We start from the raw sequence: 26,794 nt of genomic DNA, 5'->3' as shown, positions 1-26,794 counted from the left end.
AAACTTTTTGATATACTTAATTAAGATAATTACGTTTAAAACTTTGGCTCATTAAACTTAAGGTCTATCATTGTTTTACTCTGTGTTGAACCCGTGTATACACTGGGATCATCTAGGGTATACCCTGAGTTTACCCTGGGTATACCCCGGGTATACCCTGGGTTTACCCCGGGTATACCCTGGGTTTACCCCGGGTATACCCTTGGTGTACCCAGGGTATACCCTGGGTTAAACCCGGGTATATCCTGGGTTTAACCCAGGTATACCCTGAGTTTATCCCGGGTTTACCCCGGGTATACCCTGGGTTAAACCCGGGTATACCCTGGGTTAAACCCGGGTATACCCTGGGTTAAACCTGGGTATCCTCTAGGTTAAACCCGCGTTTAATCTGTGTTAAATCCGGGCATACTCTTGGTTAAACCCAGCGTATACCCTGGGTTTTACCCGGGTGTACCCTGGATTAAACCATGGTAAAGGCCGAGTTATATTTAGGTTTACCCCGGAATATACCCTAGGCTTTACTCGGGTTTAACCCAAGGTTGATCTTTGAGAATAGAGTTTAATATATATTTTTGTTAAAAAATTAATTAATTGAGATATAATGCCGGGTAATTATTTCTTATCATCATCTAAGTTGAAAATTAGATATTATAAAAAAAAAAAGCTTTTCTCATTACGAGTGTCTAAACACGTCATATTTTTTAAAAATTTTAGATGGATATGGAAGATACGGAACAAACTTTTTCTGAAACGGTGTTGGAGAATTTCAACCTAGCCAAGGCGTACAATTCTGTATCTGAAACACCACAACTCTTTTTAAGAAGGGATGATCGGATTTTTGGAAGATGTCTGACAGTCGATGAAGTAGAAAGAGAAGTATGGTTGAGATATTCCTTTGACATTGATGGATGCGTTGTGGAGTTTAAATCTTTGGCCGCAATAAGAATGCCCGTGAGACATATCACACTGTTTCCAAATGATAATGCAAGTCTACGGAACGTTAGAGGCTTTTTGAAAAAGAACGTCAGATTAACAGAATACAGTAAAAGCGAACTTATGACCTTCTCAAACAGCTTAGGGTTCCAGCTATTTTATGAAAGAGGGTGGGAATGTTGGATAGCTTTAATTCCTATGCACCAGATGCATTCAGTTGCATTATCCATTCAGCAAGTGAGACAACAAGCCCTCGCCACATTTCTTCAGCTGAGAGAGAATTTTAAAAATACACTAATGGCTCTTGCTTTGCGTGGAGAGGCTAGAAGAACTCTCGAAAAGAATGACATAAATGACGTTCGAAAAATGTTCATTTTACCTGACGATTGTTATGCAATACTCGATGCTTTGCAAGCATCTTTAAACCAACTGACCCAAACTGGACTTTTGAGACCAATCATATTTTGCTTCCGCTTTGGTGAAAAAATGACCTGTGGATTATCATTGTCAGATTTTAATACCCAATTTACTTTGCGTACAACTATCCATGTTGCTGCAAACATACTGTCAGACTCTAAAGAAGTTGATCTTCTTTGGTCTACTGCGGGATTGCAACAAATCATCGGCCACAGAGGAACACTTTGTACATGCTTATCATTCAAAGACTGTGCCAACTATCAGAGCAATCTAGATGGAAGACCAATGGATATCAAAACTTGTTTGCGGACGATTTGTCGTTTTCCACACGAGGTGCAGTTTGTTCAACTTTACGCTGACATTCCACATCGTCAACCCAATTGTCGATATCATCCAGTGTCGGGTTGCATTGTTGGAGGTATGTGTTTCCCACGATCGACAGCAGAGGCATTCCTACGCGACGCTGATCATTATATATCTACATTTCAAAGCAACTGGACATTACTAAGGAGAAGTACATGTAGGATTGAATTTGTTGTTTCGCAGGATTCAGTTGCTGACCATATAAATGCTATGGATTTTATTAATTTAACCAATCTAGAAGTACTTTTAGAAACTGTACCTCTGTTGGTGCCTTTTCCTTTGCATATTCTAACATGCATTCGACATTTGGGTTTATGGATTTGCAAGGAACTTAAAGAATTATTGAACGAGTATAAAAAAACAGGAAATGTGCGTGCCACCTGGCAATCCTATCAGTTGGAACTAGCCTCCGAAAAACTTTTGTGGGGAAAGCCACTTTGTGGAAGGAGTACATCTTACTCTATCAATCTAGGACCAGGAGCTCTTGGTCCCAGTAGAAGTTCAACTGACCACTATGGATTTCTATCTTTAGAAGTGTACTCAACCTGTATGCAAAACGAATATAGCATTCCCCCACAAGAAATATGGACAACATCTGAGGTCATATCTAAGATGATAAAACGGTCAGTGGGATTGCACGATCACTTGGATGGCAGCTATGGAGTCATTGGTCGACATTTGGTTGTTGCCTTACTACATGACCTGCACGAAACTGGCAAGGCTGCCAGTTACGTTCTTTTTGAAGATTTCCTACGAGAGATAAAATCTTGCAAGACAACATTTAAGACAGTCGGTGCTGTAACAATTAGATCGCTGGTCAAACTGTTAACAACAAACAGAAGAACAAATTCCCAAATGGTTTTCCCCAGCTTGTACCTGCTCTTGGATAAAAGTAATATATCAGTGGCAGAAGTCATAAAAGCTGGTATTCTTGAACTTGACCTTAAACATTTTCCAGCTGTTACAACATATGACAGGCATGGGAATATGACACTGACTTGGTCATTTAATGATAAATTCTGGACGGTTGTATATGACAAACGTTCTACAGATATCACAGAAAACACACTTGTCACAATATCAGATTTAGTAAGAGGTGAATTGGAAAAACGGGGGCTAATATACCCAAGTAAGATTAAGAAAACCCCAAAGATTCTTCCTTGGTTAACAATGTGCCTTCGAAGGCTCCAGAAAGAAAATATGGATATGGAACAATTAGTAATAACAATGACGTATATCAGCTGTATTGCACTTTTGATGCAGGGCCAATATGTCGAATATGACAGGTTAGCTTTACTGACGATCGACCTACCGGTAGATAAAAACAAACTGATCGCCTTGGAGATTTTGTCAAAGTTGCAATTGGTCAGCTTTAGATTTCGCAATTTGCAGTTTAATCGCTTGCACTTCACCATCCCACATAAACTTGAAATGTTGACAGGTGCAGAAAAGAAAAGTACGAAGAAGGGAGAAACAAAGCAATCAGAAGAGGTTACTACCAATGACAATAAAGTCGAAGAACTCCCCCCAAAATACGTCGATCATGACAATGCTGACGATGACCCTATTCTATTTGATAAAGACATCGGACATCGAAGAACTTCCACTTGCTTCCCGATTTCTACATCCTTGAAAGCTCCCTGGTCAGCCCAAGAGTTGGAATTCCTGCATGCTCAAAGGTTGGCAGAAGTTACCATTCGTGAAAAATACGAACGCTTTAAATTACAGTGTTTAAGATCAAATATTCCTTTCCGTACATTTCGGGCTTTTGAAACAAAACTACAAAGACTTTCAAATAAGTAAATATATGCTGCAAGAAGCATAATTTAATTGCATTTACATTTAACAGTTATGTGAGTTATAAGTCATGTTTGATTATAAGCAGGATATTGTTGATTTCGGAATTTCTACATCGGCAATCACTAAAGCAAATACATTTTGTCTAAGTTTATTTTTGTCTGAGTATTTAATTTGGAAGTAAATGTGAAAAAAGTAATCTTTGACTTTTATTTCTTTATCAAACATTTATCAGGGAGTTTGTGAAATTTAGAACATTTTTTTTAACTTCTTAAATAGTTTCCGTCGAGTCTATTTTTTGATAATGTATTGTGTAGAGAATGGAAGTACTTAAGAATAAAAAATTGTTTAGATGGCTAAAAGTTTCTTGTGAATCAACCTAATGAACTAAGAACTTCAATTAAATACTGAGAAAGGGTTTTTTTTCTTCAAGGTCATGATTTCACAAAGTCTCCATTTATGTTGAATAAGAAAATTGAAAATGTTTTGAATTTTTTTTTTATCATAGTGTATAATTTATTAATGGTTTAAGTTCGCAGACAGATCTTTGTCCGCAAACATAGCGTACTAAATAAATCACGCACAAAAAAGTATGAATGAACTATTTCACCTCTTTTTGAACTGTTTTATAATTTAAAACGGCAAGATAATCTTTTACCATAACTTGCAATTACAGGACAAAGTAAACTCTAATATTTGGCATTTGCAAATGCTTACTCGAACGTTGAGCTTATGGATTGATGATACACAAGCCGTGTTAACTAGTCTTTCCCATCACTCAGAGCGCCTGCTAACGTTAACACAGAAAGCACAGTCATTGTTTCCTTGTCACTCCTTCAGTGCAGACGGTGATTTTCTTAGGAGAGGTAAGCAATTCATTAATTGAAAGTAATCAGTATTCCTAATGATAAAGAATCTTTAGAATGCAAAATTAATTTCTTGTTTGTCTAAAGGAAGTTCAAATAAAAAAATAATAATATTAAATCATTCTACAATTTTAGAATATGTACAGACTTCCATAGATAAGATTAAAATGACTCAATCAAACACAATTGGTTTTGTTCTTATAAAACAAAATATTTTGTCACATACGTTTATTTTAATTATTTTACGATGTTCCTGTGCATTACAGATTCCTCACTTGTCTTGAATTAAATAGCAGTATGGAGAATGACTGGCTATCCGAAGGTAATTTTTATAACATAGATATTGAAACATTGTTTAATATAGCAAGCTTATTACAACTTTACATGCATGTTTTTGAATCATATTTGATAGATGAAAACGATCCAAAGTATGAAGCCTTAAGAGAATTTGTCCTTGAGACTCTCGGGAAGTTCAGTCGTAAAATAAGAGAAGTTGGTATTAAGCTTGAAAACCTTGAAAAAAAATTGGACTCAGGAACAGAATGTGCCAAGTTCGAAGCTGATTTGGACCAGATTCATAAGAAAATTGATAAAGAGGTGAAGCCTGAATTTGAAAACGCACTTTCCTTCCAAATTAGTCAAGTGAACTCGAGAATAGACGAGTTAGAAATGGCTCTAGCAAATCCTAAAAAGAGAAAAATGATAGAGAATGAAGAATTTGAAGAAGAGGAAACAGAAGCTAAGATCGCGACATCTGTGGAAGAATTAAATGAAAACATAAGAAAAGAAGTCGCGGAAGTGTTCAAGAGCATCGAAAGGAGCTACCGCAAAGAACAGGAAAAAGTTTCGAAGTTACAGCTAGCGTACATTCATTACTGGCTGGGATTGCAGGAAACCATTTCTCCAAGTAAGTATAATATACTCCATGTATAGCAACGGGGAAACGTTTATAGTTAAATTAAGATAAAAGAATGAATGCCAGTTTCATTTATTCGTAATGCTTATGCTTTGAGATAGAATGAGAACTCAAAAAGTGTTGTTTTGTTACAATAGCAAAAATGGTAGACATCCAAAATTTGATAAAAGATGGTGTGGAGGATCGCATATGGAGCGTGGGATGGAAGCCAGACGTTCGCGGGGATTTCACCAACTATTTACAGGACAAAGTAAAGAAAATAGTCAAGAAGAAAAGAGCAATCAACGAAAGAACAAAGCTCCAGCAAGAGCTAAACAACTTGGTTGGGAATGATTTGCAATAAAAGTTTGCTTATGGTTTGTATAAAAAGAAAAGCATCTGTTCACTAAGTATTGCTTATCATTTATGTTATCCTTTATGTAAACCTTTTGTTAGTGCAAATTTGCTAAAGTAATGAAAGGTAAAAGAAGCAGGAAGCTATATATTATATTAACATTATGTTGATGCAAGGAAAGTAACTTCATAAAATATATGTTGATGTCATTTTTGATAAGAGTAAAAAATGAGTATGTTTTAACAACAAATACGAAAACTAATAAACGAATGATCTTTAAAATAATTTGTTGGTTAGTTTTTCAACAGTCCGCCCAGCGCAACATCAGTTATACATAGTGGATAAAACTTTATCCCTTTAAAAATCCAAATTTGGAAAATTTTAATGTATATTTAATTTCAACAGCCTCTGTACAACATTATCCCCGAATATCAAGGTCTGGGATTAGATTTTAGATGATAAACCCGGGATGACCCTAAAAATCAGGGTTAGCTCGGGGTTAGCCCTTAAACTTCCGGGTTGGGGAAGGGTTGGTGGATATTTCATGTGACCTACCTCTGTACAACATTATCCCCGAATATCAAGGTCTGGGATTAGATTTTAGATGATAAACCCGGGATGACCCTAAAAATCAGGGTTAGCTCGGGGTTAGCCCTTAAACTTCCGGGTTGGGGAAGGGTTGGTGGATATTTCATGTGACCTACCTCTGTACAACATTATCCCCGAATATCAAGGTCTGGGATTAGATTTTAGATGATAAACCCGGGATGACCCTAAAAATCAGGGTTAGCTCGGGGTTAGCCCTTAAACTTCCGGGTTGGGGAAGGGTAGGGTTAGGGTTAGGGTTAGGGTTAGGGTTTAGGGTTAGGGTTAGGGTTAGGGTTAGAGGGTTAGGGTTAGGGTTAGGGTTAGGGGTTAGGGGTTAGGGTTAGGGTTAGGGTTAGGGTTTGGGTTAGGGTTAGGGTTAGGGTTGGGTTGGGTTAGGGTTAGGGTTAGGGGGTTAGGGTTAGGGTTAGGGTTAGGGGAGTGGGTCAAAAAGCACACTTTTTGTAACTTCAGGGTTAGGGTTAGGGTTAGGGTTAGGGTATAGGGGTATTTGCGATATTGCAACTCAGTTGCATCTCGTCAATGTCAAAAAAAGATCACGTGACCTTTTGTAGGCGGAGTTAACTTTTTGTCACATTATATTATTTAGAAGGAGTACTATTTGTTTATATTTGGAATTTTCTTGATACTGTTATATTGTGGTACGAGTTTTAAATCGTGTCCGTAGCCTTTGTTTGATTTTAGATTTGCTTCATTATTTCTGTGCTCTCGTTCACTGCTTTTAGAATAGAGGACCTCTGGCGAACTGGGATAAACACATCCACCATTGATTTTGTCTTTTGAATGCAATCTCTCTTTTTTCTCCCTCTATCTCCATAAGATTATATAATCACCAATAAAGCTGATATGGTGTATTAGAGCACATTTCCTGCTATCAACCAGGAAAAGGAGTGGGTTCAATTCCCATTATCAGCAGAATAAAAAAGGTGATACAATCTTATGGTTCTTCAATGTCAAGCACAGCACATTATTGAACGATAAATAGAGGGTGCAAGTTTCAACAGCTGATTGTTACTTTGTTTTAATATAATAAAAGATAATTCAGGGTGTGGGGATGAATGTAAACAGATTTAATTGTACTGATTTTTAAACGTTAAACAGAAAATTCTGGGTTCCTTCAAAGGGGTGTAATTTTACTATAAAAGTACTTATCATAGAACTAAAGCTGATTATTTCTTTGTTTTAATATAATAAAAGATAATTTAGGGTGTGAGGATGAATTCAAAAGGATTTGGACGGTTTTGTAAGGGACTAACTAAATAGATAATTGAATGATGGACAGGAAATAATGGGTTCCTTCAGAGGGGTGCATTCTTAAAATTAAGGGATTTACCATTCAACTTAAGCTGATGATTTCTTTGCTTCAATAAAATAAATTATTATTTAGGGCGTGAAGATGAATTCCAAAAGATTTAGCAGGTTTCCTTGGTGATTAACTGTCCTGATTTTTTAATGTAAAACAGAGTATTATGGGTTCCTTCATAGGGGTGTGATTTTAAGGTAAAAGGATAAATCAATGACCTAAAGCTGATAATTTCTTTGTTTTAATATAATAAAAGAAAATTTAGGGTGTGAAGACGAATTCAAAAAGATTCATCACGTTTCCTAGGTGATTAACTATACAGATTTGTTTAACATTAAACAGAAAAATATGGGTTCTTTCATAGGGGTGTAATTTCACAATAAAAGGATTTTTCTGGGGTCTGATGTTGATTTTTTCTTTGTAGTAATGTGAGAAAAGATAAACTAGGGCGTGAGGGTACATTCCAAAAGATTTAGGAGGTTTCCTAGGTGATTATTCATACAGAAACATATAATTTAACAATAAACAGAAAATTATGGGTTCCTTCGTGGGGGTGTAATTCTATAAGAAAATGATTTATCATTTAACTAAAGCTGTTTATTTCTTTGTTTTAATGTGATAAAAGACAAGTAAGGGTGTAAAGATGAATTCCAACAGATTTAGCAGGTTTCCTAAGTGATTAACTGAACTGATTTTATTAACATTAAACAGAAAATTATGGGTTCCTTCATAGGGGTGTAATTTTACAGCTAAAGGATGAATCATTGAACTAAAGCTGATTATTTCTTTGTTTTAATATACTAAAAGATAATTTAGGGTGTAAAGTTGAATTTCAAAAGATTTAGAAGGTTTCCTAAGTGATTAACTGTACAGTTTTTTTTCCTTTAAACAGAAAACTATGGGTTCCTTTACAGGGGTGTAATTTTACAGTAAAAGGATTTATCATTGAACTAAAGCTGATTATTCCTTTGTTTTGATATAGTAAAGGACAAGTAAGGGTGGAAAGATCAATTCCAAAAGATTTAGCAGGGTTAGGGTTAGGGTTAGGGTTAGGGTTAGGGTTAGGGTTAGGGTTTGGGTTAGGGTTAGGGTTAGGGTTAGGGTTAGGGTATAGGCACTTTGACGAGATGCGTGTGCGGGAATGCGGGACTCCGCCTATTAATTTACGTGACTGTCAATCATTTCTTTCTATAAATATCTGATGATTTGGTGATTTATCAGTCTTTTGATTGTGACTTTGTTGGATTATATGGGTTTTTCACTTGTTAAAGGTAACTGCTTTTTTTAATATCATTATTTAATTGCTCATTATCCTGCATTCTAATGTTAAGTAGCAATAGATATGAAATTTTATAAACATAGTAGTTATTCCTGGCAGTAATTGATAGACTATTGAATTGATCTATAGTTTACAATTAAATTTCAATTGTAGCAAGATATTCATCAAATGTAGTAAATGATTGATATTAATGAAACTTTTTGATATACTTAATTAAGATAATTACGTTTAAAACTTTGGCTCATTAAACTTAAGGTCTAACATTGTTTTACTCTGTGTTGAACCCGTGTATACACTGGGATCAACTAGGGTATACCCTGAGTTTACCCTGGGTATACCCCGGGTATACCCTGGGTTTACCCCGGGTATACCCTGGGTTTACCCCGGGTATACCCTTGGTGTACCCAGGGTATACCCTGGGTTAAACCCGGGTATATCCTGGGTTTAACCCGGGTATACCCTGAGTTTATCCCGGATTTAACCCGGGTATACCCTGGGTTTACCCCATCACTCAGAGCGCCTGCTAACGTTAACACAGAAAGCACAGTCATTGTTTCCTTGTCACTCCTTCAGTGCAGACGGTGATTTTCTTAGGAGAGGTAAGCAATTCATTAATTGAAAGTAATCAGTATTCCTAATGATAAAGAATCTTTAGAATGCAAAATTAATTTCTTGTTTGTCTAAAGGAAGTTCAAATAAAAAAATAATAATATTAAATCATTCTACAATTTTAGAATATGTACAGACTTCCATAGATAAGATTAAAATGACTCAATCAAACACAATTGGTTTTGTTCTTATAAAACAAAATATTTTGTCACATACGTTTATTTTAATTATTTTACGATGTTCCTGTGCATTACAGATTCCTCACTTGTCTTGAATTAAATAGCAGTATGGAGAATGACTGGCTATCCGAAGGTAATTTTTATAACATAGATATTGAAACATTGTTTAATATAGCAAGCTTATTACAACTTTACATGCATGTTTTTGAATCATATTTGATAGATGAAAACGATCCAAAGTATGAAGCCTTAAGAGAATTTGTCCTTGAGACTCTCGGGAAGTTCAGTCGTAAAATAAGAGAAGTTGGTATTAAGCTTGAAAACCTTGAAAAAAAATTGGACTCAGGAACAGAATGTGCCAAGTTCGAAGCTGATTTGGACCAGATTCATAAGAAAATTGATAAAGAGGTGAAGCCTGAATTTGAAAACGCACTTTCCTTCCAAATTAGTCAAGTGAACTCGAGAATAGACGAGTTAGAAATGGCTCTAGCAAATCCTAAAAAGAGAAAAATGATAGAGAATGAAGAATTTGAAGAAGAGGAAACAGAAGCTAAGATCGCGACATCTGTGGAAGAATTAAATGAAAACATAAGAAAAGAAGTCGCGGAAGTGTTCAAGAGCATCGAAAGGAGCTACCGCAAAGAACAGGAAAAAGTTTCGAAGTTACAGCTAGCGTACATTCATTACTGGCTGGGATTGCAGGAAACCATTTCTCCAAGTAAGTATAATATACTCCATGTATAGCAACGGGGAAACGTTTATAGTTAAATTAAGATAAAAGAATGAATGCCAGTTTCATTTATTCGTAATGCTTATGCTTTGAGATAGAATGAGAACTCAAAAAGTGTTGTTTTGTTACAATAGCAAAAATGGTAGACATCCAAAATTTGATAAAAGATGGTGTGGAGGATCGCATATGGAGCGTGGGATGGAAGCCAGACGTTCGCGGGGATTTCACCAACTATTTACAGGACAAAGTAAAGAAAATAGTCAAGAAGAAAAGAGCAATCAACGAAAGAACAAAGCTCCAGCAAGAGCTAAACAACTTGGTTGGGAATGATTTGCAATAAAAGTTTGCTTATGGTTTGTATAAAAAGAAAAGCATCTGTTCACTAAGTATTGCTTATCATTTATGTTATCCTTTATGTAAACCTTTTGTTAGTGCAAATTTGCTAAAGTAATGAAAGGTAAAAGAAGCAGGAAGCTATATATTATATTAACATTATGTTGATGCAAGGAAAGTAACTTCATAAAATATATGTTGATGTCATTTTTGATAAGAGTAAAAAATGAGTATGTTTTAACAACAAATACGAAAACTAATAAACGAATGATCTTTAAAATAATTTGTTGGTTAGTTTTTCAACAGTCCGCCCAGCGCAACATCAGTTATACATAGTGGATAAAACTTTATCCCTTTAAAAATCCAAATTTGGAAAATTTTAATGTATATTTAATTTCAACAGCCTCTGTACAACATTATCCCCGAATATCAAGGTCTGGGATTAGATTTTAGATGATAAACCCGGGATGACCCTAAAAATCAGGGTTAGCTCGGGGTTAGCCCTTAAACTTCCGGGTTGGGGAAGGGTTGGTGGATATTTCATGTGACCTACCTCTGTACAACATTATCCCCGAATATCAAGGTCTGGGATTAGATTTTAGATGATAAACCCGGGATGACCCTAAAAATCAGGGTTAGCTCGGGGTTAGCCCTTAAACTTCCGGGTTGGGGAAGGGTTGGTGGATATTTCATGTGACCTACCTCTGTACAACATTATCCCCGAATATCAAGGTCTGGGATTAGATTTTAGATGATAAACCCGGGATGACCCTAAAAATCAGGGTTAGCTCGGGGTTAGCCCTTAAACTTCCGGGTTGGGGAAGGGTAGGGTTAGGGTTAGGGTTAGGGTTAGGGTTTAGGGTTAGGGTTAGGGTTAGGGTTAGAGGGTTAGGGTTAGGGTTAGGGTTAGGGGTTAGGGGTTAGGGTTAGGGTTAGGGTTAGGGTTTGGGTTAGGGTTAGGGTTAGGGTTGGGTTGGGTTAGGGTTAGGGTTAGGGGGTTAGGGTTAGGGTTAGGGTTAGGGGAGTGGGTCAAAAAGCACACTTTTTGTAACTTCAGGGTTAGGGTTAGGGTTAGGGTTAGGGTATAGGGGTATTTGCGATATTGCAACTCAGTTGCATCTCGTCAATGTCAAAAAAAGATCACGTGACCTTTTGTAGGCGGAGTTAACTTTTTGTCACATTATATTATTTAGAAGGAGTACTATTTGTTTATATTTGGAATTTTCTTGATACTGTTATATTGTGGTACGAGTTTTAAATCGTGTCCGTAGCCTTTGTTTGATTTTAGATTTGCTTCATTATTTCTGTGCTCTCGTTCACTGCTTTTAGAATAGAGGACCTCTGGCGAACTGGGATAAACACATCCACCATTGATTTTGTCTTTTGAATGCAATCTCTCTTTTTTCTCCCTCTATCTCCATAAGATTATATAATCACCAATAAAGCTGATATGGTGTATTAGAGCACATTTCCTGCTATCAACCAGGAAAAGGAGTGGGTTCAATTCCCATTATCAGCAGAATAAAAAAGGTGATACAATCTTATGGTTCTTCAATGTCAAGCACAGCACATTATTGAACGATAAATAGAGGGTGCAAGTTTCAACAGCTGATTGTTACTTTGTTTTAATATAATAAAAGATAATTCAGGGTGTGGGGATGAATGTAAACAGATTTAATTGTACTGATTTTTAAACGTTAAACAGAAAATTCTGGGTTCCTTCAAAGGGGTGTAATTTTACTATAAAAGTACTTATCATAGAACTAAAGCTGATTATTTCTTTGTTTTAATATAATAAAAGATAATTTAGGGTGTGAGGATGAATTCAAAAGGATTTGGACGGTTTTGTAAGGGACTAACTAAATAGATAATTGAATGATGGACAGGAAATAATGGGTTCCTTCAGAGGGGTGCATTCTTAAAATTAAGGGATTTACCATTCAACTTAAGCTGATGATTTCTTTGCTTCAATAAAATAAATTATTATTTAGGGCGTGAAGATGAATTCCAAAAGATTTAGCAGGTTTCCTTGGTGATTAACTGTCCTGATTTTTTAATGTAAAACAGAGTATTATGGGTTCCTTCATAGGGGTGTGATTTTAAGGTAAAAGGATAAATCAATGACCTAAAGCTGATAATTTCTTTGTTTTAATATAATAAAAGAAAATTTAGGGTGTGAAGACGAATTCAAAAAGATTCATCACGTTTCCTAGGTGATTAACTATACAGATTTGTTTAACATTAAACAGAAAAATATGGGTTCTTTCATAGGGGTGTAATTTCACAATAAAAGGATTTTTCTGGGGTCTGATGTTGATTTTTTCTTTGTAGTAATGTGAGAAAAGATAAACTAGGGCGTGAGGGTACATTCCAAAAGATTTAGGAGGTTTCCTAGGTGATTATTCATACAGAAACATATAATTTAACAATAAACAGAAAATTATGGGTTCCTTCGTGGGGGTGTAATTCTATAAGAAAATGATTTATCATTTAACTAAAGCTGTTTATTTCTTTGTTTTAATGTGATAAAAGACAAGTAAGGGTGTAAAGATGAATTCCAACAGATTTAGCAGGTTTCCTAAGTGATTAACTGAACTGATTTTATTAACATTAAACAGAAAATTATGGGTTCCTTCATAGGGGTGTAATTTTACAGCTAAAGGATGAATCATTGAACTAAAGCTGATTATTTCTTTGTTTTAATATACTAAAAGATAATTTAGGGTGTAAAGTTGAATTTCAAAAGATTTAGAAGGTTTCCTAAGTGATTAACTGTACAGTTTTTTTTTCCTTTAAACAGAAAACTATGGGTTCCTTTACAGGGGTGTAATTTTACAGTAAAAGGATTTATCATTGAACTAAAGCTGATTATTCCTTTGTTTTGATATAGTAAAGGACAAGTAAGGGTGGAAAGATCAATTCCAAAAGATTTAGCAGGGTTAGGGTTAGGGTTAGGGTTAGGGTTAGGGTTAGGGTTTGGGTTAGGGTTAGGGTTAGGGTTAGGGTTAGGGTTAGGGTATAGGCACTTTGACGAGATGCGTGTGCGGGAATGCGGGACTCCGCCTATTAATTTACGTGACTGTCAATCATTTCTTTCTATAAATATCTGATGATTTGGTGATTTATCAGTCTTTTGATTGTGACTTTGTTGGATTATATGGGTTTTTCACTTGTTAAAGGTAACTGCTTTTTTTAATATCATTATTTAATTGCTCATTATCCTGCATTCTAATGTTAAGTAGCAATAGATATGAAATTTTATAAACATAGTAGTTATTCCTGGCAGTAATTGATAGACTATTGAATTGATCTATAGTTTACAATTAAATTTCAATTGTAGCAAGATATTCATCAAATGTAGTAAATGATTGATATTAATGAAACTTTTTGATATACTTAATTAAGATAATTACGTTTAAAACTTTGGCTCATTAAACTTAAGGTCTAACATTGTTTTACTCTGTGTTGAACCCGTGTATACACTGGGATCAACTAGGGTATACCCTGAGTTTACCCTGGGTATACCCCGGGTATACCCTGGGTTTACCCCGGGTATACCCTGGGTTTACCCCGGGTATACCCTTGGTGTACCCAGGGTATACCCTGGGTTAAACCCGGGTATATCCTGGGTTTAACCCGGGTATACCCTGAGTTTATCCCGGATTTAACCCGGGTATACCCTGGGTTTACCCCATCACTCAGAGCGCCTGCTAACGTTAACACAGAAAGCACAGTCATTGTTTCCTTGTCACTCCTTCAGTGCAGACGGTGATTTTCTTAGGAGAGGTAAGCAATTCATTAATTGAAAGTAATCAGTATTCCTAATGATAAAGAATCTTTAGAATGCAAAATTAATTTCTTGTTTGTCTAAAGGAAGTTCAAATAAAAAAATAATAATATTAAATCATTCTACAATTTTAGAATATGTACAGACTTCCATAGATAAGATTAAAATGACTCAATCAAACACAATTGGTTTTGTTCTTATAAAACAAAATATTTTGTCACATACGTTTATTTTAATTATTTTACGATGTTCCTGTGCATTACAGATTCCTCACTTGTCTTGAATTAAATAGCAGTATGGAGAATGACTGGCTATCCGAAGGTAATTTTTATAACATAGATATTGAAACATTGTTTAATATAGCAAGCTTATTACAACTTTACATGCATGTTTTTGAATCATATTTGATAGATGAAAACGATCCAAAGTATGAAGCCTTAAGAGAATTTGTCCTTGAGACTCTCGGGAAGTTCAGTCGTAAAATAAGAGAAGTTGGTATTAAGCTTGAAAACCTTGAAAAAAAATTGGACTCAGGAACAGAATGTGCCAAGTTCGAAGCTGATTTGGACCAGATTCATAAGAAAATTGATAAAGAGGTGAAGCCTGAATTTGAAAACGCACTTTCCTTCCAAATTAGTCAAGTGAACTCGAGAATAGACGAGTTAGAAATGGCTCTAGCAAATCCTAAAAAGAGAAAAATGATAGAGAATGAAGAATTTGAAGAAGAGGAAACAGAAGCTAAGATCGCGACATCTGTGGAAGAATTAAATGAAAACATAAGAAAAGAAGTCGCGGAAGTGTTCAAGAGCATCGAAAGGAGCTACCGCAAAGAACAGGAAAAAGTTTCGAAGTTACAGCTAGCGTACATTCATTACTGGCTGGGATTGCAGGAAACCATTTCTCCAAGTAAGTATAATATACTCCATGTATAGCAACGGGGAAACGTTTATAGTTAAATTAAGATAAAAGAATGAATGCCAGTTTCATTTATTCGTAATGCTTATGCTTTGAGATAGAATGAGAACTCAAAAAGTGTTGTTTTGTTACAATAGCAAAAATGGTAGACATCCAAAATTTGATAAAAGATGGTGTGGAGGATCGCATATGGAGCGTGGGATGGAAGCCAGACGTTCGCGGGGATTTCACCAACTATTTACAGGACAAAGTAAAGAAAATAGTCAAGAAGAAAAGAGCAATCAACGAAAGAACAAAGCTCCAGCAAGAGCTAAACAACTTGGTTGGGAATGATTTGCAATAAAAGTTTGCTTATGGTTTGTATAAAAAGAAAAGCATCTGTTCACTAAGTATTGCTTATCATTTATGTTATCCTTTATGTAAACCTTTTGTTAGTGCAAATTTGCTAAAGTAATGAAAGGTAAAAGAAGCAGGAAGCTATATATTATATTAACATTATGTTGATGCAAGGAAAGTAACTTCATAAAATATATGTTGATGTCATTTTTGATAAGAGTAAAAAATGAGTATGTTTTAACAACAAATACGAAAACTAATAAACGAATGATCTTTAAAATAATTTGTTGGTTAGTTTTTCAACAGTCCGCCCAGCGCAACATCAGTTATACATAGTGGATAAAACTTTATCCCTTTAAAAATCCAAATTTGGAAAATTTTAATGTATATTTAATTTCAACAGCCTCTGTACAACATTATCCCCGAATATCAAGGTCTGGGATTAGATTTTAGATGATAAACCCGGGATGACCCTAAAAATCAGGGTTAGCTCGGGGTTAGCCCTTAAACTTCCGGGTTGGGGAAGGGTTGGTGGATATTTCATGTGACCTACCTCTGTACAACATTATCCCCGAATATCAAGGTCTGGGATTAGATTTTAGATGATAAACCCGGGATGACCCTAAAAATCAGGGTTAGCTCGGGGTTAGCCCTTAAACTTCCGGGTTGGGGAAGGGTTGGTGGATATTTCATGTGACCTACCTCTGTACAACATTATCCCCGAATATCAAGGTCTGGGATTAGATTTTAGATGATAAACCCGGGATGACCCTAAAAATCAGGGTTAGCTCGGGGTTAGCCCTTAAACTTCCGGGTTGGGGAAGGGTAGGGTTAGGGTTAGGGTTAGGGTTAGGGTTTAGGGTTAGGGTTAGGGTTAGGGTTAGAGGGTTAGGGTTAGGGTTAGGGTTAGGGTTAGGGGTTAGGGGTTAGGGTTAGGGTTAGGGTTAGGGTTTGGGTTAGGGTTAGGGTTAGGGTTGGGTTGGGTTAGGGTTAGGGTTAGGGGGTTAGGGTTAGGGTTAGGGTTAGGGGAGTGGGTCAAAAAGCACACTTTTTGTAACTTCAGGGTTAGGGTTAGGGTTAGGGTTAGGGTATAGGGGTATTTGCGATATTGCAACTCAGTTGCATCTCGTCAATGTCAAAAAAAGATCACGTGACCTTTTGTAGGCGGAGTTAACTTTTTGTCACATTATATTATTTAGAAGGAGTACTATTTGTTTATATTTGGAATTTTCTTGATACTGTTATATTGTGGTACGAGTTTTAAATCGTGTCCGTAGCCTTTGTTTGATTTTAGATTTGCTTCGTTATTTCTGTGCTCTCGTTCACTGCTTTTAGAATAGAGGACCTCTGGCGAACTGGGATAAACACATCCACCATTGATTTTGTCTTTTGAATGCAATCTCTCTTTTTTCTCCCTCTATCTCCATAAGATTATATAATCACCAATAAAGCTGATATGGTGTATTAGAGCACATTTCCTGCTATCAACCAGGAAAAGGAGTGGGTTCAATTCCCATTATCAGCAGAATAAAAAAGGTGATACAATCTTATGGTTCTTCAATGTCAAGCACAGCACATTATTGAACGATAAATAGAGGGTGCAAGTTTCAACAGCTGATTGTTACTTTGTTTTAATATAATAAAAGATAATTCAGGGTGTGGGGATGAATGTAAACAGATTTAATTGTACTGATTTTTAAACGTTAAACAGAAAATTCTGGGTTCCTTCAAAGGGGTGTAATTTTACTATAAAAGTACTTATCATAGAACTAAAGCTGATTATTTCTTTGTTTTAATATAATAAAAGATAATTTAGGGTGTGAGGATGAATTCAAAAGGATTTGGACGGTTTTGTAAGGGACTAACTAAATAGATAATTGAATGATGGACAGGAAATAATGGGTTCCTTCAGAGGGGTGCATTCTTAAAATTAAGGGATTTACCATTCAACTTAAGCTGATGATTTCTTTGCTTCAATAAAATAAATTATTATTTAGGGCGTGAAGATGAATTCCAAAAGATTTAGCAGGTTTCCTTGGTGATTAACTGTCCTGATTTTTTAATGTAAAACAGAGTATTATGGGTTCCTTCATAGGGGTGTGATTTTAAGGTAAAAGGATAAATCAATGACCTAAAGCTGATAATTTCTTTGTTTTAATATAATAAAAGAAAATTTAGGGTGTGAAGACGAATTCAAAAAGATTCATCACGTTTCCTAGGTGATTAACTATACAGATTTGTTTAACATTAAACAGAAAAATATGGGTTCTTTCATAGGGGTGTAATTTCACAATAAAAGGATTTTTCTGGGGTCTGATGTTGATTTTTTCTTTGTAGTAATGTGAGAAAAGATAAACTAGGGCGTGAGGGTACATTCCAAAAGATTTAGGAGGTTTCCTAGGTGATTATTCATACAGAAACATATAATTTAACAATAAACAGAAAATTATGGGTTCCTTCGTGGGGGTGTAATTCTATAAGAAAATGATTTATCATTTAACTAAAGCTGTTTATTTCTTTGTTTTAATGTGATAAAAGACAAGTAAGGGTGTAAAGATGAATTCCAACAGATTTAGCAGGTTTCCTAAGTGATTAACTGAACTGATTTTATTAACATTAAACAGAAAATTATGGGTTCCTTCATAGGGGTGTAATTTTACAGCTAAAGGATGAATCATTGAACTAAAGCTGATTATTTCTTTGTTTTAATATACTAAAAGATAATTTAGGGTGTAAAGTTGAATTTCAAAAGATTTAGAAGGTTTCCTAAGTGATTAACTGTACAGTTTTTTTTTTCCTTTAAACAGAAAACTATGGGTTCCTTTACAGGGGTGTAATTTTACAGTAAAAGGATTTATCATTGAACTAAAGCTGATTATTCCTTTGTTTTGATATAGTAAAGGACAAGTAAGGGTGGAAAGATCAATTCCAAAAGATTTAGCAGGGTTAGGGTTAGGGTTAGGGTTAGGGTTAGGGTTAGGGTTTGGGTTAGGGTTAGGGTTAGGGTTAGGGTTAGGGTTAGGGTTAGGGTTGGGTTGGGTTAGGGTTAGGGTTAGGGTTAGGGTTAGGGTTAGGGTTAGGGTTAGGGTATAGGCACTTTGACGAGATGCGTGTGCGGGAATGCGGGACTCCGCCTATTAATTTACGTGACTGTCAATCATTTCTTTCTATAAATATCTGATGATTTGGTGATTTATCAGTCTTTTGATTGTGACTTTGTTGGATTATATGGGTTTTTCACTTGTTAAAGGTAACTGCTTTTTTTAATATCATTATTTAATTGCTCATTATCCTGCATTCTAATGTTAAGTAGCAATAGATATGAAATTTTATAAACATAGTAGTTATTCCTGGCAGTAATTGATAGACTATTGAATTGATCTATAGTTTACAATTAAATTTCAATTGTAGCAAGATATTCATCAAATGTAGTAAATGATTGATATTAATGAAACTTTTTGATATACTTAATTAAGATAATTACGTTTAAAACTTTGGCTCATTAAACTTAAGGTCTAACATTGTTTTACTCTGTGTTGAACCCGTGTATACACTGGGATCAACTAGGGTATACCCTGAGTTTACCCTGGGTATACCCCGGGTATACCCTGGGTTTACCCCGGGTATACCCTGGGTTTACCCCGGGTATACCCTTGGTGTACCCAGGGTATACCCTGGGTTAAACCCGGGTATATCCTGGGTTTAACCCGGGTATACCCTGAGTTTATCCCGGATTTAACCCGGGTATACCCTGGGTTTACCCCATCACTCAGAGCGCCTGCTAACGTTAACACAGAAAGCACAGTCATTGTTTCCTTGTCACTCCTTCAGTGCAGACGGTGATTTTCTTAGGAGAGGTAAGCAATTCATTAATTGAAAGTAATCAGTATTCCTAATGATAAAGAATCTTTAGAATGCAAAATTAATTTCTTGTTTGTCTAAAGGAAGTTCAAATAAAAAAATAATAATATTAAATCATTCTACAATTTTAGAATATGTACAGACTTCCATAGATAAGATTAAAATGACTCAATCAAACACAATTGGTTTTGTTCTTATAAAACAAAATATTTTGTCACATACGTTTATTTTAATTATTTTACGATGTTCCTGTGCATTACAGATTCCTCACTTGTCTTGAATTAAATAGCAGTATGGAGAATGACTGGCTATCCGAAGGTAATTTTTATAACATAGATATTGAAACATTGTTTAATATAGCAAGCTTATTACAACTTTACATGCATGTTTTTGAATCATATTTGATAGATGAAAACGATCCAAAGTATGAAGCCTTAAGAGAATTTGTCCTTGAGACTCTCGGGAAGTTCAGTCGTAAAATAAGAGAAGTTGGTATTAAGCTTGAAAACCTTGAAAAAAAATTGGACTCAGGAACAGAATGTGCCAAGTTCGAAGCTGATTTGGACCAGATTCATAAGAAAATTGATAAAGAGGTGAAGCCTGAATTTGAAAACGCACTTTCCTTCCAAATTAGTCAAGTGAACTCGAGAATAGACGAGTTAGAAATGGCTCTAGCAAATCCTAAAAAGAGAAAAATGATAGAGAATGAAGAATTTGAAGAAGAGGAAACAGAAGCTAAGATCGCGACATCTGTGGAAGAATTAAATGAAAACATAAGAAAAGAAGTCGCGGAAGTGTTCAAGAGCATCGAAAGGAGCTACCGCAAAGAACAGGAAAAAGTTTCGAAGTTACAGCTAGCGTACATTCATTACTGGCTGGGATTGCAGGAAACCATTTCTCCAAGTAAGTATAATATACTCCATGTATAGCAACGGGGAAACGTTTATAGTTAAATTAAGATAAAAGAATGAATGCCAGTTTCATTTATTCGTAATGCTTATGCTTTGAGATAGAATGAGAACTCAAAAAGTGTTGTTTTGTTACAATAGCAAAAATGGTAGACATCCAAAATTTGATAAAAGATGGTGTGGAGGATCGCATATGGAGCGTGGGATGGAAGCCAGACGTTCGCGGGGATTTCACCAACTATTTACAGGACAAAGTAAAGAAAATAGTCAAGAAGAAAAGAGCAATCAACGAAAGAACAAAGCTCCAGCAAGAGCTAAACAACTTGGTTGGGAATGATTTGCAATAAAAGTTTGCTTATGGTTTGTATAAAAAGAAAAGCATCTGTTCACTAAGTATTGCTTATCATTTATGTTATCCTTTATGTAAACCTTTTGTTAGTGCAAATTTGCTAAAGTAATGAAAGGTAAAAGAAGCAGGAAGCTATATATTATATTAACATTATGTTGATGCAAGGAAAGTAACTTCATAAAATATATGTTGATGTCATTTTTGATAAGAGTAAAAAATGAGTATGTTTTAACAACAAATACGAAAACTAATAAACGAATGATCTTTAAAATAATTTGTTGGTTAGTTTTTCAACAGTCCGCCCAGCGCAACATCAGTTATACATAGTGGATAAAACTTTATCCCTTTAAAAATCCAAATTTGGAAAATTTTAATGTATATTTAATTTCAACAGCCTCTGTACAACATTATCCCCGAATATCAAGGTCTGGGATTAGATTTTAGATGATAAACCCGGGATGACCCTAAAAATCAGGGTTAGCTCGGGGTTAGCCCTTAAACTTCCGGGTTGGGGAAGGGTTGGTGGATATTTCATGTGACCTACCTCTGTACAACATTATCCCCGAATATCAAGGTCTGGGATTAGATTTTAGATGATAAACCCGGGATGACCCTAAAAATCAGGGTTAGCTCGGGGTTAGCCCTTAAACTTCCGGGTTGGGGAAGGGTTGGTGGATATTTCATGTGACCTACCTCTGTACAACATTATCCCCGAATATCAAGGTCTGGGATTAGATTTTAGATGATAAACCCGGGATGACCCTAAAAATCAGGGTTAGCTCGGGGTTAGCCCTTAAACTTCCGGGTTGGGGAAGGGTAGGGTTAGGGTTAGGGTTAGGGTTAGGGTTTAGGGTTAGGGTTAGGGTTAGGGTTAGAGGGTTAGGGTTAGGGTTAGGGTTAGGGTTAGGGGTTAGGGGTTAGGGTTAGGGTTAGGGTTAGGGTTTGGGTTAGGGTTAGGGTTAGGGTTGGGTTGGGTTAGGGTTAGGGTTAGGGGGTTAGGGTTAGGGTTAGGGTTAGGGGAGTGGGTCAAAAAGCACACTTTTTGTAACTTCAGGGTTAGGGTTAGGGTTAGGGTATAGGGGTATTTGCGATATTGCAACTCAGTTGCATCTCGTCAATGTCAAAAAAAGATCACGTGACCTTTTGTAGGCGGAGTTAACTTTTTGTCACATTATATTATTTAGAAGGAGTACTATTTGTTTATATTTGGAATTTTCTTGATACTGTTATATTGTGGTACGAGTTTTAAATCGTGTCCGTAGCCTTTGTTTGATTTTAGATTTGCTTCGTTATTTCTGTGCTCTCGTTCACTGCTTTTAGAATAGAGGACCTCTGGCGAACTGGGATAAACACATCCACCATTGATTTTGTCTTTTGAATGCAATCTCTCTTTTTTCTCCCTCTATCTCCATAAGATTATATAATCACCAATAAAGCTGATATGGTGTATTAGAGCACATTTCCTGCTATCAACCAGGAAAAGGAGTGGGTTCAATTCCCATTATCAGCAGAATAAAAAAGGTGATACAATCTTATGGTTCTTCAATGTCAAGCACAGCACATTATTGAACGATAAATAGAGGGTGCAAGTTTCAACAGCTGATTGTTACTTTGTTTTAATATAATAAAAGATAATTCAGGGTGTGGGGATGAATGTAAACAGATTTAATTGTACTGATTTTTAAACGTTAAACAGAAAATTCTGGGTTCCTTCAAAGGGGTGTAATTTTACTATAAAAGTACTTATCATAGAACTAAAGCTGATTATTTCTTTGTTTTAATATAATAAAAGATAATTTAGGGTGTGAGGATGAATTCAAAAGGATTTGGACGGTTTTGTAAGGGACTAACTAAATAGATAATTGAATGATGGACAGGAAATAATGGGTTCCTTCAGAGGGGTGCATTCTTAAAATTAAGGGATTTACCATTCAACTTAAGCTGATGATTTCTTTGCTTCAATAAAATAAATTATTATTTAGGGCGTGAAGATGAATTCCAAAAGATTTAGCAGGTTTCCTTGGTGATTAACTGTCCTGATTTTTTAATGTAAAACAGAGTATTATGGGTTCCTTCATAGGGGTGTGATTTTAAGGTAAAAGGATAAATCAATGACCTAAAGCTGATAATTTCTTTGTTTTAATATAATAAAAGAAAATTTAGGGTGTGAAGACGAATTCAAAAAGATTCATCACGTTTCCTAGGTGATTAACTATACAGATTTGTTTAACATTAAACAGAAAAATATGGGTTCTTTCATAGGGGTGTAATTTCACAATAAAAGGATTTTTCTGGGGTCTGATGTTGATTTTTTCTTTGTAGTAATGTGAGAAAAGATAAACTAGGGCGTGAGGGTACATTCCAAAAGATTTAGGAGGTTTCCTAGGTGATTATTCATACAGAAACATATAATTTAACAATAAACAGAAAATTATGGGTTCCTTCGTGGGGGTGTAATTCTATAAGAAAATGATTTATCATTTAACTAAAGCTGTTTATTTCTTTGTTTTAATGTGATAAAAGACAAGTAAGGGTGTAAAGATGAATTCCAACAGATTTAGCAGGTTTCCTAAGTGATTAACTGAACTGATTTTATTAACATTAAACAGAAAATTATGGGTTCCTTCATAGGGGTGTAATTTTACAGCTAAAGGATGAATCATTGAACTAAAGCTGATTATTTCTTTGTTTTAATATACTAAAAGATAATTTAGGGTGTAAAGTTGAATTTCAAAAGATTTAGAAGGTTTCCTAAGTGATTAACTGTACAGTTTTTTTTTCCTTTAAACAGAAAACTATGGGTTCCTTTACAGGGGTGTAATTTTACAGTAAAAGGATTTATCATTGAACTAAAGCTGATTATTCCTTTGTTTTGATATAGTAAAGGACAAGTAAGGGTGGAAAGATCAATTATAAAAGATTTAGCAGGGTTAGGGTTAGGGTTAGGGTTAGGGTTAGGGTTAGGGTTAGGGTTTGGGTTAGGGTTAGGGTTAGGGTTAGGGTTAGGGTTAGGGTATAGGCACTTTGACGAGATGCGTGTGCGGGAATGCGGGACTCCGCCTATTAATTTACGTGACTGTCAATCATTTCTTTCTATAAATATCTGATGATTTGGTGATTTATCAGTCTTTTGATTGTGACTTTGTTGGATTATATGGGTTTTTCACTTGTTAAAGGTAACTGCTTTTTTTAATATCATTATTTAATTGCTCATTATCCTGCATTCTAATGTTAAGTAGCAATAGATATGAAATTTTATAAACATAGTAGTTATTCCTGGCAGTAATTGATAGACTATTGAATTGATCTATAGTTTACAATTAAATTTCAATTGTAGCAAGATATTCATCAAATGTAGTAAATGATTGATATTAATGAAACTTTTTGATATACTTAATTAAGATAATTACGTTTAAAACTTTGGCTCATTAAACTTAAGGTCTAACATTGTTTTACTCTGTGTTGAACCCGTGTATACACTGGGATCAACTAGGGTATACCCTGAGTTTACCCTGGGTATACCCCGGGTATACCCTGGGTTTACCCCGGGTATACCCTGGGTTTACCCCGGGTATACCCTTGGTGTACCCAGGGTATACCCTGGGTTAAACCCGGGTATATCCTGGGTTTAACCCGGGTATACCCTGAGTTTATCCCGGATTTAACCCGGGTATACCCTGGGTTTACCCCATCACTCAGAGCGCCTGCTAACGTTAACACAGAAAGCACAGTCATTGTTTCCTTGTCACTCCTTCAGTGCAGACGGTGATTTTCTTAGGAGAGGTAAGCAATTCATTAATTGAAAGTAATCAGTATTCCTAATGATAAAGAATCTTTAGAATGCAAAATTAATTTCTTGTTTGTCTAAAGGAAGTTCAAATAAAAAAATAATAATATTAAATCATTCTACAATTTTAGAATATGTACAGACTTCCATAGATAAGATTAAAATGACTCAATCAAACACAATTGGTTTTGTTCTTATAAAACAAAATATTTTGTCACATACGTTTATTTTAATTATTTTACGATGTTCCTGTGCATTACAGATTCCTCACTTGTCTTGAATTAAATAGCAGTATGGAGAATGACTGGCTATCCGAAGGTAATTTTTATAACATAGATATTGAAACATTGTTTAATATAGCAAGCTTATTACAACTTTACATGCATGTTTTTGAATCATATTTGATAGATGAAAACGATCCAAAGTATGAAGCCTTAAGAGAATTTGTCCTTGAGACTCTCGGGAAGTTCAGTCGTAAAATAAGAGAAGTTGGTATTAAGCTTGAAAACCTTGAAAAAAAATTGGACTCAGGAACAGAATGTGCCAAGTTCGAAGCTGATTTGGACCAGATTCATAAGAAAATTGATAAAGAGGTGAAGCCTGAATTTGAAAACGCACTTTCCTTCCAAATTAGTCAAGTGAACTCGAGAATAGACGAGTTAGAAATGGCTCTAGCAAATCCTAAAAAGAGAAAAATGATAGAGAATGAAGAATTTGAAGAAGAGGAAACAGAAGCTAAGATCGCGACATCTGTGGAAGAATTAAATGAAAACATAAGAAAAGAAGTCGCGGAAGTGTTCAAGAGCATCGAAAGGAGCTACCGCAAAGAACAGGAAAAAGTTTCGAAGTTACAGCTAGCGTACATTCATTACTGGCTGGGATTGCAGGAAACCATTTCTCCAAGTAAGTATAATATACTCCATGTATAGCAACGGGGAAACGTTTATAGTTAAATTAAGATAAAAGAATGAATGCCAGTTTCATTTATTCGTAATGCTTATGCTTTGAGATAGAATGAGAACTCAAAAAGTGTTGTTTTGTTACAATAGCAAAAATGGTAGACATCCAAAATTTGATAAAAGATGGTGTGGAGGATCGCATATGGAGCGTGGGATGGAAGCCAGACGTTCGCGGGGATTTCACCAACTATTTACAGGACAAAGTAAAGAAAATAGTCAAGAAGAAAAGAGCAATCAACGAAAGAACAAAGCTCCAGCAAGAGCTAAACAACTTGGTTGGGAATGATTTGCAATAAAAGTTTGCTTATGGTTTGTATAAAAAGAAAAGCATCTGTTCACTAAGTATTGCTTATCATTTATGTTATCCTTTATGTAAACCTTTTGTTAGTGCAAATTTGCTAAAGTAATGAAAGGTAAAAGAAGCAGGAAGCTATATATTATATTAACATTATGTTGATGCAAGGAAAGTAACTTCATAAAATATATGTTGATGTCATTTTTGATAAGAGTAAAAAATGAGTATGTTTTAACAACAAATACGAAAACTAATAAACGAATGATCTTTAAAATAATTTGTTGGTTAGTTTTTCAACAGTCCGCCCAGCGCAACATCAGTTATACATAGTGGATAAAACTTTATCCCTTTAAAAATCCAAATTTGGAAAATTTTAATGTATATTTAATTTCAACAGCCTCTGTACAACATTATCCCCGAATATCAAGGTCTGGGATTAGATTTTAGATGATAAACCCGGGATGACCCTAAAAATCAGGGTTAGCTCGGGGTTAGCCCTTAAACTTCCGGGTTGGGGAAGGGTTGGTGGATATTTCATGTGACCTACCTCTGTACAACATTATCCCCGAATATCAAGGTCTGGGATTAGATTTTAGATGATAAACCCGGGATGACCCTAAAAATCAGGGTTAGCTCGGGGTTAGCCCTTAAACTTCCGGGTTGGGGAAGGGTTGGTGGATATTTCATGTGACCTACCTCTGTACAACATTATCCCCGAATATCAAGGTCTGGGATTAGATTTTAGATGATAAACCCGGGATGACCCTAAAAATCAGGGTTAGCTCGGGGTTAGCCCTTAAACTTCCGGGTTGGGGAAGGGTAGGGTTAGGGTTAGGGTTAGGGTTAGGGTTTAGGGTTAGGGTTAGGGTTAGGGTTAGAGGGTTAGGGTTAGGGTTAGGGTTAGGGTTAGGGGTTAGGGGTTAGGGTTAGGG

The 26,794-nt window shown here is 35.6% G+C and overlaps 6 protein-coding genes across 6 annotated transcripts; all 6 read left to right on the top strand.

The window, feature by feature from the left end:
* Positions 1–721: 721 nt before the first annotated feature.
* On the top strand, positions 722–4,310 carry LOC128169703 (uncharacterized). Its single transcript, XM_052835797.1, has 2 exons — positions 722–3,392; positions 4,187–4,310. The coding sequence occupies exons 1-2, from the start codon at positions 946–948 to the stop codon at positions 4,194–4,196; spliced, it is 2,457 nt and encodes an 818-aa protein (XP_052691757.1). The 5' UTR covers positions 722–945; the 3' UTR covers positions 4,197–4,310.
* LOC128169704 (uncharacterized) lies at positions 4,257–5,635 on the top strand. Its single transcript, XM_052835798.1, has 4 exons — positions 4,257–4,376; positions 4,643–4,698; positions 4,789–5,283; positions 5,430–5,635. Exons 2-4 carry the CDS (start codon positions 4,674–4,676, stop codon positions 5,633–5,635), a joined length of 726 nt encoding a protein of 241 aa, XP_052691758.1. The 5' UTR covers positions 4,257–4,376; positions 4,643–4,673.
* Positions 5,636–9,650: 4,015 nt separating this feature from the next.
* Positions 9,651–10,672, top strand: LOC128169701 (uncharacterized). Its single transcript, XM_052835794.1, has 3 exons — positions 9,651–9,735; positions 9,826–10,320; positions 10,467–10,672. Exons 1-3 carry the CDS (start codon positions 9,711–9,713, stop codon positions 10,670–10,672), a joined length of 726 nt encoding a protein of 241 aa, XP_052691754.1. The 5' UTR covers positions 9,651–9,710.
* Positions 10,673–14,688: 4,016 nt separating this feature from the next.
* Positions 14,689–15,710, top strand: LOC128169698 (uncharacterized). Its single transcript, XM_052835792.1, has 3 exons — positions 14,689–14,773; positions 14,864–15,358; positions 15,505–15,710. Exons 1-3 carry the CDS (start codon positions 14,749–14,751, stop codon positions 15,708–15,710), a joined length of 726 nt encoding a protein of 241 aa, XP_052691752.1. The 5' UTR covers positions 14,689–14,748.
* A 4,087-nt stretch (positions 15,711–19,797) lies between these two features.
* On the top strand, positions 19,798–20,819 carry LOC128169700 (uncharacterized). Its single transcript, XM_052835793.1, has 3 exons — positions 19,798–19,882; positions 19,973–20,467; positions 20,614–20,819. Exons 1-3 carry the CDS (start codon positions 19,858–19,860, stop codon positions 20,817–20,819), a joined length of 726 nt encoding a protein of 241 aa, XP_052691753.1. The 5' UTR covers positions 19,798–19,857.
* Positions 20,820–24,841: 4,022 nt separating this feature from the next.
* Positions 24,842–25,863, top strand: LOC128169702 (uncharacterized). Its single transcript, XM_052835795.1, has 3 exons — positions 24,842–24,926; positions 25,017–25,511; positions 25,658–25,863. The coding sequence occupies exons 1-3, from the start codon at positions 24,902–24,904 to the stop codon at positions 25,861–25,863; spliced, it is 726 nt and encodes a 241-aa protein (XP_052691755.1). The 5' UTR covers positions 24,842–24,901.
* Positions 25,864–26,794: the final 931 nt, after the last annotated feature.

The sequence above is a fragment of the Crassostrea angulata genome, unplaced genomic scaffold, assembly GCF_025612915.1.
Source record: "Crassostrea angulata isolate pt1a10 unplaced genomic scaffold, ASM2561291v2 HiC_scaffold_184, whole genome shotgun sequence".
In the NCBI taxonomy this organism is placed as follows: domain Eukaryota; kingdom Metazoa; phylum Mollusca; class Bivalvia; order Ostreida; family Ostreidae; genus Magallana; species Magallana angulata.
Note: the sequence above shows the minus strand (reverse complement) of the source record. Positions and strands in the feature narration are given on the sequence as shown.

Coding starts and splice junctions, on each gene's coding strand:
- LOC128169704 (XM_052835798.1), top strand. CDS start 4,674: ATGGAGAATGACTGGCTATCCGAAG. Junction 4,699..4,788: donor GAATGACTGGCTATCCGAAG/GTAATTTTTATA, acceptor CATATTTGATAG/ATGAAAACGATCCAAAGTAT. Junction 5,284..5,429: donor GCAGGAAACCATTTCTCCAA/GTAAGTATAATA, acceptor TTGTTACAATAG/CAAAAATGGTAGACATCCAA.
- LOC128169703 (XM_052835797.1), top strand. CDS start 946: ATGCCCGTGAGACATATCACACTGTTTCCAAATGATAATGCAAGTCTA.
- LOC128169698 (XM_052835792.1), top strand. CDS start 14,749: ATGGAGAATGACTGGCTATCCGAAG. Junction 14,774..14,863: donor GAATGACTGGCTATCCGAAG/GTAATTTTTATA, acceptor CATATTTGATAG/ATGAAAACGATCCAAAGTAT. Junction 15,359..15,504: donor GCAGGAAACCATTTCTCCAA/GTAAGTATAATA, acceptor TTGTTACAATAG/CAAAAATGGTAGACATCCAA.
- LOC128169700 (XM_052835793.1), top strand. CDS start 19,858: ATGGAGAATGACTGGCTATCCGAAG. Junction 19,883..19,972: donor GAATGACTGGCTATCCGAAG/GTAATTTTTATA, acceptor CATATTTGATAG/ATGAAAACGATCCAAAGTAT. Junction 20,468..20,613: donor GCAGGAAACCATTTCTCCAA/GTAAGTATAATA, acceptor TTGTTACAATAG/CAAAAATGGTAGACATCCAA.
- LOC128169701 (XM_052835794.1), top strand. CDS start 9,711: ATGGAGAATGACTGGCTATCCGAAG. Junction 9,736..9,825: donor GAATGACTGGCTATCCGAAG/GTAATTTTTATA, acceptor CATATTTGATAG/ATGAAAACGATCCAAAGTAT. Junction 10,321..10,466: donor GCAGGAAACCATTTCTCCAA/GTAAGTATAATA, acceptor TTGTTACAATAG/CAAAAATGGTAGACATCCAA.
- LOC128169702 (XM_052835795.1), top strand. CDS start 24,902: ATGGAGAATGACTGGCTATCCGAAG. Junction 24,927..25,016: donor GAATGACTGGCTATCCGAAG/GTAATTTTTATA, acceptor CATATTTGATAG/ATGAAAACGATCCAAAGTAT. Junction 25,512..25,657: donor GCAGGAAACCATTTCTCCAA/GTAAGTATAATA, acceptor TTGTTACAATAG/CAAAAATGGTAGACATCCAA.